This window comes from Wolffia australiana, chromosome 16, assembly GCF_029677425.1.
Source record: "Wolffia australiana isolate 7733 chromosome 16, ASM2967742v1".
Taxonomy (NCBI): domain Eukaryota; kingdom Viridiplantae; phylum Streptophyta; class Magnoliopsida; order Alismatales; family Araceae; genus Wolffia; species Wolffia australiana.
Window position 1 is genome coordinate 2650838 of NC_135850.1, and position 8670 is coordinate 2659507.

General features: G+C 40.8%; 1 protein-coding gene across 4 annotated transcripts; it reads right to left on the minus strand.

Moving 5' to 3' along the window:
• Positions 1–2326: 2326 nt before the first annotated feature.
• Positions 2327–6476, minus strand: LOC144713872 (uncharacterized). 4 transcript variants are annotated; one of them, XM_078588592.1, is made up of 11 exons: positions 6158–6476; positions 5982–6072; positions 5762–5911; positions 5553–5684; positions 5339–5462; positions 5212–5253; positions 5053–5127; positions 4924–4983; positions 4546–4610; positions 2816–2906; positions 2327–2743 (listed from the first exon to the last, which is right to left on the minus strand). In XM_078588592.1, the coding sequence occupies exons 1-11, from the start codon at positions 6369–6371 to the stop codon at positions 2717–2719; spliced, it is 1071 nt and encodes a 356-aa protein (XP_078444718.1). In that variant the 5' UTR covers positions 6372–6476; the 3' UTR covers positions 2327–2716. The 4 variants fall into 4 exon arrangements, with proteins under 4 accessions (XP_078444718.1, XP_078444716.1, XP_078444719.1 ...); XM_078588590.1 differs by having other exon boundaries at positions 5762–5923; XM_078588593.1 differs by having other exon boundaries at positions 5212–5250; positions 6158–6475.
• Between the last annotated feature and the right edge of the window lie 2194 nt (positions 6477–8670).

Consider the following 8670-nt stretch of genomic DNA (forward strand, 5'->3'; position numbering starts at 1 on the left):
TTACTTTTTGTGCAATAAATGCACGCGGAGAATTGATCTCCGCGTGCATTTATTAAACAAGAATATTCTGTCAGTTAGTCGCGTACATTAAATGCACGCGGCAACCGACACACGTGTTTATAGAATCAATGTTCTTTATTTATTATTTACGGCGTCAATTCGCCGCATGCATTAAATGCACGTGGAAGTCGACGATGCAGAATTAAAAAAAATGCGGTAATCTCACTATTCTATTGATTTTTTATTTTAAAGGGGGCTGACGAGGGCACGTGGCATTTGTGAACCGCTAAAGTGCAGGAATCATTCTTCAATGATTGCACACTGCAGATGCACTCAACGATGTGTCAGAACGTGATCTGAGAAGGCGAAAAATGAGAAAAAAAATGCGGCAACCAATCAGCACGCCATTTCCTAGCTTCTTGGAGGAGAGATAAATTAATCCAACGGCTAGGATTAATCCTCAGTAAAACGGCGATATCTTGAGATCTAGACCTCCGATTGGGCTGAAATTTTGAGGGCATGTTTGTCTTTCCCCCTCTACAATCCCTACGGTCTAGAAAAAGGTGAAACTTTGAGGGCATGTTTGTTTTTCCCCCTCCACAATCCCTACGGTCTAGAAAAGGGTGAAATTTTGAGGGCATGTTTGTTTTTCCCCCTCTACAATCCCTACGGTCTAGAAAAGGGCAAAATTCACTCTTCGAAGCTCTCCCCAAGGATTTGGCCAGGACGGACACAGGAGTTGCTTTGGAAGTCAACAGATCTTGATTATGCATTCAAAGTTGTAAGTTTCTGATTTGTATTTTGAACTTCTTCTTGAGAGATTCTAAAACACCTTGGCATGGGCGAAATGTATATGCCCTACAAGTTTTTTTGAATGAAATTAGCATTGCAATTTGAGTCTGATTTGAGATCTGATTTTTAATCTCTAGTTTTAAATAGATTTGGAACAATTCTGCATTTTTAGATTTTTAAATTAGGGTTGGATTTCACCTTTTCCCCAAAGTCTTCACTTTCTCTCTCTAGTTTCTCTCTCTAGATTTCAAAATTGATTGTTTGAAAATTTGATTCAATATATAAAAAATCTAAATAGAAAATTTCATCTGAAAATTCATCCATCTTGAAGTCCAATTTCAAAACCCCTTTCTTGATTATTAAATTCGCAATTTTTAATTCATAAAAATTGTCTTAAAATTTTATAATAATTGGGAAATTAATAATTCGAATTATTCTGATCTTATAATTAAAATTATCCTGTTATGAGTGTTTTGACAGAAAATATTTTAAATCAAAATTAAGTTTTTAGTTAATTTTGATTAATTAGAAACATCATTGAGTATAATTAAGGTATATTAATTGCAAAATTAATTCATTTTTGAATTAATTTATCAAAAATTGGATAAAATTCTTGCTTGCTGCCCCCCAGTCGTTCGACCCCTTGCTTGCTCTATACTCTGTATTTAGTTATTAAGGGTATTTATAAATTTTATTGTATAAGTCTAAACGCTCAACCAACAATGTATTTACACATTTTTAGGCTTATCAATCATGATTTTATTATATAGGTTTGGACAAATATCCCAAGGTTAGGTTAATTCTATTGTATGCCTGTCACATTCCTTTAATTTCAGGCCTACTATAGTATGATGATACGGTGCATGTTAGTTTCATTGGGTAAGGTATGACCTTAAATCCAGCTTGAGTTAGATATCTAATTTTTTCACTCTAATCTAATTATGTATTTTGAAAATATGATTTGCCTATTTTGAAAATGATGTAGAGGGTAAGGTAGGGTCACTGTTTTTTCCCAGATAGCTTAGGCTAGTCCTTAATGTAATCAAAAGCAAAAACTAAAATAAAATTAAACTCATAAAGTAAAAATATACCTACTAAATGTATGAAAGAAAGAAAAGGAACTGAAAATTTACGACGAATCTCAAAGTATTCTAGAATGGTAGTCAAATGTTTGGATTTTTTATCTGCCTTAATGTAGTGCATCAGCATTTAACCATTCATTTTAAATAATTTCTCTTTCTCTAGATCTTTCAAGACATTCATCCCATCTTGACCTCATTTTCAAAAAAGTAGCTTTGAGCGATAGTTATGGAGTCAAACGCTTTGCGTATAATGTAAATTCCTCCTTTTAAAGGCCCCGTCATGAAAAAATTCATTTTTCACTTGTGATGACAAATGTTTCTGTCTCATTCCTCAAAAATATCAAACTCATGTAGCTTCAAGATGAAATTTTTCCCTGCATTATATAGGGAGAGATTAACTTTCTTTATAGCCCAGAATACCTTATTTCAATTTGACAAGAAGGTGACAAGCATTCCCAAAGAGCATGTAAAACTCAAAGATAGGAAGAAAGATAGAACATCTACATGCTTCCATCTATAGGCTAGAAATCCACTTTATAAAAAAACAAGCAAATATAGGGACAAAGTATCCTTCAAGGATTGCTTTTTCTCTTTCTGCACAGCCGCAACAGAGGAATTGGAGACTACGAAATTTTTACTGGGCTCTGATATCCACTTCTCTACTATCATTTGATCTTGCGCCACGTGAAGATATGAGTTGCTTGTTCAGTAGCCATCAATCAATCAGGATATTGGCCATGAGAATTTCCAATAAATGCATCCACTGGGAGTAGTTCAGAGAGTAGACCCTTCTCTCTTACTGACATCAAAAAAATGAAGCTTCATCTATTGCCAAGGGATGTCTATCCTGGTGCCTTGGTTAGACGGATCTGAAAAAAAAGTTACCCAAAGGATAATAACTATTACATAAAGAATATATTGTAAGAATGAGGAGAACCCACCAGCGCAAAAGCATAAATCGCACGGAGAACTCTGGCATAGTCAGTTCCAAGCATCTGAATCACAACATCAGCAAGGAACGTTCCCCATAGCCTGCACATGAGATGGCGGGTTTAATGGCAAAAAATCCTCGATCACATTGAATTGCAAGGAGTTAACCAGTTAATTGCCCAAATAGTGAAAGAGTTCCATCAAGGACTTATCTCCTCAAAGGAAAACTGATAGGGTTCCCTACCTTCCTATGCTAGAAGAGCACTGATCCAAGCACCACCCCATGGGTCTGAATCTAGGTGATAGGTTACCTAACACTGGCGCAGGAAAAAATTACCAAAAATTACCAGGGTCACAACTTGGGACAACTGGCGGAGGATTACGTGTCAACCAAGTCCAATGCTGCTCATCAGACACTGGACAGTGCGCTGTATGATGATGGGTGATGTCTGCCGCAGGGCCACATGTCGACAGACCCAGAATGTATAGGCCCAGAGATGGCATGATGCTACATCATCAGGGGTTGGGTCATCAGTCATCAGTGACCCAAGGAGCAGATGACACAGAACCCTCCTGAGGAAGAAAAGTCTATGGGAGGTCCTAGGATTTAGAGGCCTGTAGGGATCGCCTAATGTCATCCGTCATGTCACACGTCACTGTGACGGGCACGTGACGGATGACATGACGGTGACGGTGACGAAGTAGAGGGTCGGTGACGATGACGGTGACAGAATGCCTGTGACGGTGACGTGACAGTGACGGGGTGGTCCGGACGAGTGACATGACTCCTCCTCCTCCTCCTCCTCCTCCTCCTCCTCCTCCTCCTTGGTTGCAGGTACGTGGTGGTGGGGAACTAGTCGTTCCTGCAGAGTACAACAACAGCAACAAGGCGAGTCGTTCCTGCAGAGTACATCCGCGACCTGATGGTGGCATCGTGCAGTCACAAGGCGGGTAGGGGAATTTCCCGTCACTAGTGATGGTGACGCCGTCACCGTGACGGTGACGTGACGAAACAAGACACGAGGACGAGTGACGAGTCGGTGACGAATTGAATTCTGCAATCGAATTGAATTTTTGGAAAAACCTTGGACGAGTGACGTGACGGTGACGTGACGACCATTTCGTCACGTCACCATCCGTCACAACCCGTCATCCGTCCCGTCACGTCCGGGGCGTCACGTCCGGGGCGTCACGTCCGGGCGCTACGCCCGGGCGCCACGTCCGGGCGCCACGCCCCGCCACGCCCGGGCGCCACGCCCCGCCACGTCCGGGCGCCACGCCCCGCCACGCCCGGGCGTCACGTCCCGTCACGGCCCGGACGTGCCGTTCCCTAGTGGCCTGTACTGTACTGGTTTTTTTTTATGAACCCTGTACTGGTTTTTTGTTTTTTTTTTTTTGAACTATAACAAGGGATGAATACCCGATGAATTGGTGAACCTCCCAACACTGTACTGGTTAAACTAAGTTTTTGGGACATTGATGTACTTTTGAGTCATGGCTTGGACCGCCATTCAAGAATTAATACATCCAGTGGTTCTTGATCTTATCAATCCTTGTCTCATTTGTATTCCAATTGAATTCTGCAAAAAACTCGATGGATTGCCTACCAGTGTCTTTCAAGTAGGTAGTTCTTTGAGGTCTGAGAGAATAGGATGAAGATGGAAGGGAGAACATAATTGATGGGGCGAAAGGTAGTTTAAACGGGAAGAAATGTAATAAGAAAGAAGAAGCAAAAGCGTACAGAGGACCAAGAAGAGTCATCGCACTCCGCAATCCAATGTATCTAGAGGCTGCCCGAGAAAGGCCCTGAAATGAAAGAATGATAATCATTGCTACGATGTCACAGTTTCTTAAATATGAAATAATATAGAGATATATGAGTATCTTTCTTTTGGATAAGAAAAAATAGAGAATGGTAGAACAGAAAGATGGATGATAACAATGGTCACATCCACGGATCAACCCCTTGATAATCAACCACTTTCTTGGCTGTCATCGTTGAGGAAGGGTAGGGGTATTTAAAGGGAAACTACCTCAAGGACAAAAGAAGGAAATACCCTGACCAGATTACATTTTACTTGTCAACAAGATGTAATTGAAATTATAGAACTCAATGGACCTGTCTAGCAAGAAGTAGTCCTAGCCGGGACTCCATGTTGACAGCTGCAAACTGCCCTCCCTGGAAAACACCAGCTTAATTTAAGCATAATGCAGACAAAAAATTATAGGATTTTAACTAAACACTAACCCGTTTTATAACTTCGTTCCTTATCTGATAGTTAGCGGCTTCTGCCAGCATTTTTCCTGAGAGCCTCCCCGCTAACTGGACACCAAATATGGAAAAAACATTCAACTTCAAATTTTAATATGGTAATGAAGTTTCTTTTTTTAGGAACTCATTTCTTACCCATTGATAAAGCTTCCCCAATGTGAAGATGCCACCACCCTTCTTGATGTTTCCAAATCTTCAGTAATTCCCAAACCAAGTAGGGTTCTTTGGAAATTTAAAAAATAGATATGAGAATCAATCAGACCTTGAGGGCAACTTGTTGGAATTCCTTGGCTCCCACTTTTACAGCACCAAGAAAATCAATCTTCCACTTGCTTAGTCCGACCTCCAGTTTTCCTTGGTTTTCAGCGGCTCTAACGCTCTCAGGGCTGCTCACAGAAACAAAATTCCAGAGCATTAATCAAATTAAAGTTCTATTGACTGCGCAGCGGTATATAAAGATGAATGAAGAAAAATACCTTGCATACTCGTTTAACAAATGAAGAAAAATTTCCACTTCGAGGTCTTCTGTGGACAGTTTACTCGAACACGGAACATGCAGTTTTCTTCTCACGCCAAGCAGAACATCCCTATACGAAGGTCTCCATCCTCTTCAAGCCAAAATAAAGAAAGAACTTCAGATCAGATATTTCACACTTAGAACGTGGATAGAGATTTCTCAGAAAACCTCAGCGTCGAACGAGCATCTGCGGCTAGAAACAAAAATCGAGACTCCAGAAGATCTATAAAATCATCTCTCCCCTCCACGCCATTCCCCTCCATCGTTTGATCCACATCAGGATGCTTCGCAAAGGATTTTAGCAAAGGACTGAAGTAGCTGCAGGCAACACTACTTCCCAAAACAATTCGCTTCAAAGAGATCTAGATTGAAAGGCAAAAATTCTTACCTGGGTCCGAAGAGAATGTCTTGTAGCTCGAGCAATTCTTCGTCTGTAGCAAGCTCAAGCACCGACCGAAGCTCTGGGTCGTAGTTATTTCCTGCGTCGGATAGAAACCAACTGAGCAAACCGTAAACAGAAAGATTAAGAAAGAACCCATCTAGTTCAGAGTCCAATATACTGACCATTTCCCAAAAATCTTGGATTCAGAGCTCGTGTGATGAGAGGGGAAATCTGAGGAGAAATTCGGGGTTGAAGCGAAATGGGTTTCTGTTCAATTGGCCCGAGGCCTGAGGAAAATTGGAGTTTGAGATGAGCGAGTTTGACGAGGGGCGACGGAGAGCGACCCTCGGCGACAACTCCAGGGCCAGAGACGAGACCCACGAACAGAGCCACCATGAAGGCTGCTGTTCTCTTCTTCTCTACGCCACCATGAACACCACAGTCGACTGGACTGCTCTACTGCTGTCCTCTTCCCTCCCAACTTCCTTGTTCCTAAATGTCTACTTCTCAAATGGGAGAGTGGCCATTAGGCAACGGCAGACGTCATCCGTCACGTCACACGTCACACGGTCACTGACGGCACCTTGATGGAAGACGTGGCAGCGACGATGACAAAATTCTTGGCCCGTGATGGTGACAGTGATGGTGACGAAATACCCGTGAGGGTGACGTGACAGTGACGGAGGCCCTCGGACGGGTGACGTGACGGGACGGATGTCACGGATGACGTCCGTGACAGATTTGTAAAAACATTGAAAATTGCAAAAAAAACCTTAAAATATTATCTCCTTAAGAGAGAGAGAGAGAGAGAGAGAGAGAGAGAACTGAGCTTTGAATAATCGTCAACTGTGACGGTGACACCGTCCCCTGAAGGGACGGTGACGAGATGGCACATGCGGTGACGCGTGACGGGAATGTGACGGATTTTTTCAGAAACCTGGGACGTGTGACGGGACGCAGACATGACGAAATACTTGTCACGTCCCCGTCCGTCACCGTTTGTCATCCGTCCCATCACGTCTGTCCCGTCACGTGTCGCTCCCTAGTGGCCATTCTTAAAACTACTTCATCTTTATCAATGAAATAGTGGCTCTCATTTACGAGCAATATAATGCAAAATTGTATTTGTTCTCCTTAATACCATTCCATGTTTATCAATGAATTAGTTGTAGACCTTATTTGGGAGCAAGATACTGCAAAGTTGTATTGGTTCATGATATTAGATTATGTGTAGGATATTCAGTAAGGATATCAAAATAACACGGCCTAATCATGCTCATGTGATGAGGATAGTTGATTCTGTACCATTATTGTCGAAACTCTAAGAATAGATTGGACGGTATTTTGGGAAAGAGTTCATTGAGTTGATTAGAATCAATGTCTTTATGGATTCATAGCTAACTGGAAACCAAGTTGATTCTCATCTTTGGTATGTAAGTGGTTCTAAGATCTGAGACACCAAACAAATCTCATGGATGGATGACTGTCTTTTGACTATTACATACAAGTCCCTGAGCACAAGATCTCAACAAGCTTTGCTTGGATGAATGCGTTTATGGTTTCATAGCTAACTGGAAACCAAGTTGATTCTCCTCTTCATAAATAGCAAGTATCCTTATCTCTGATCACTATATTCACTCAACCACTACCTCTTACGCTATTAATGAGTAAAGAGAGAGCCATCTCCCTATGATCCGTTCCCTTTGGAGATGACCCTTTCTCGTCACTATCTACTCAAATTATTCATGCATAAAGGTATATAAATTTTATTGATTAAAAATCAAACTTTATTCTATGTAATTTCACCTTAAATTTGAGTTTATCAAATGGCATCGTTGTAGGGGAGTGATTGTCCCGAAGGATTGTTATCTCTATTTAGATTATATCAATGCACAAAATTTCTGTTACACCCTAAAAGAAGGTACTCTTCTATAGTTTGCATTATTTAATTTTAGAGATTTAGTGATTTTGATAAATTGCAAGTGAAATGAGCGATAGAAGAACATGGGGAATGGGAAAAAGCTCTATTGATATAGATACTAATGATGACTTTAGAGTATTGTGTGATAAATGATAATTTAGTACAGTGAATAAAAGAGGAAGATTAAATGATTATTCCACTCCTCTAGGGTATGAACCGTTTAACAAAAGCTCCGGTTGTTGAAGGGTGTAAGTGGTTGTTAGATCTGAAAAACCAAACAAATCTCATGGATGGACAACTGTCTTTTGACTATAACATACAAGTCCCTGATCACAAGATCTCAACAAGCTTTGCTTGGATGCTACAAAATTTCTGCGAAGGTGATTAAGTGATCAAGATGGCCTCGTCCACCATTGGTGTAAGAGAAGTAAAATCAATAAAATACCATGCAATGAAGTCCTTAGGCAAGGCAATGCAAGCATCAGATAAAGAGTTATCCCATGATTTCCCAATGCACCAGTCCTAAGTAGGATGATAGATTAAGGTTTGATGGTTGAAATCCTTTGTATCTTCTAGAGGACGTAATAATAGCTTAGCACCTCACATGTTCGTCACTCAACCCATCAGTTAACTTAAATTGATCGAAGATAAATTCTTCTATATTGATTTATTCTAATTCATTAATTTACCCTATAAAGAGTTACTGGGATTATGGACTCATTAGCTATACCAGTACATGGTGTAGAACGTGAAACAAAAGTTTTACTGAAGGTC

What these genes read in the sequence shown, in the direction of transcription:
- LOC144713872 (XM_078588590.1), bottom strand. Translation starts at nt 6,371, where the DNA reads ATGGTGGCTCTGTTCGTGGGTCTCGTCTCTGGCCCTGGAGTTGTCGCC. An exon ending in GATGCTCGTTCGACGCTGAG is followed by an intron (nt 5,685 to 5,761) that starts GTTTTCTGAGAA and finishes TTTGGCTTGAAG; the next exon opens with AGGATGGAGACCTTCGTATA. An exon ending in TCCAACAAGTTGCCCTCAAG is followed by an intron (nt 5,254 to 5,338) that starts GTCTGATTGATT and finishes GGAAACATCAAG; the next exon opens with AAGGGTGGTGGCATCTTCAC.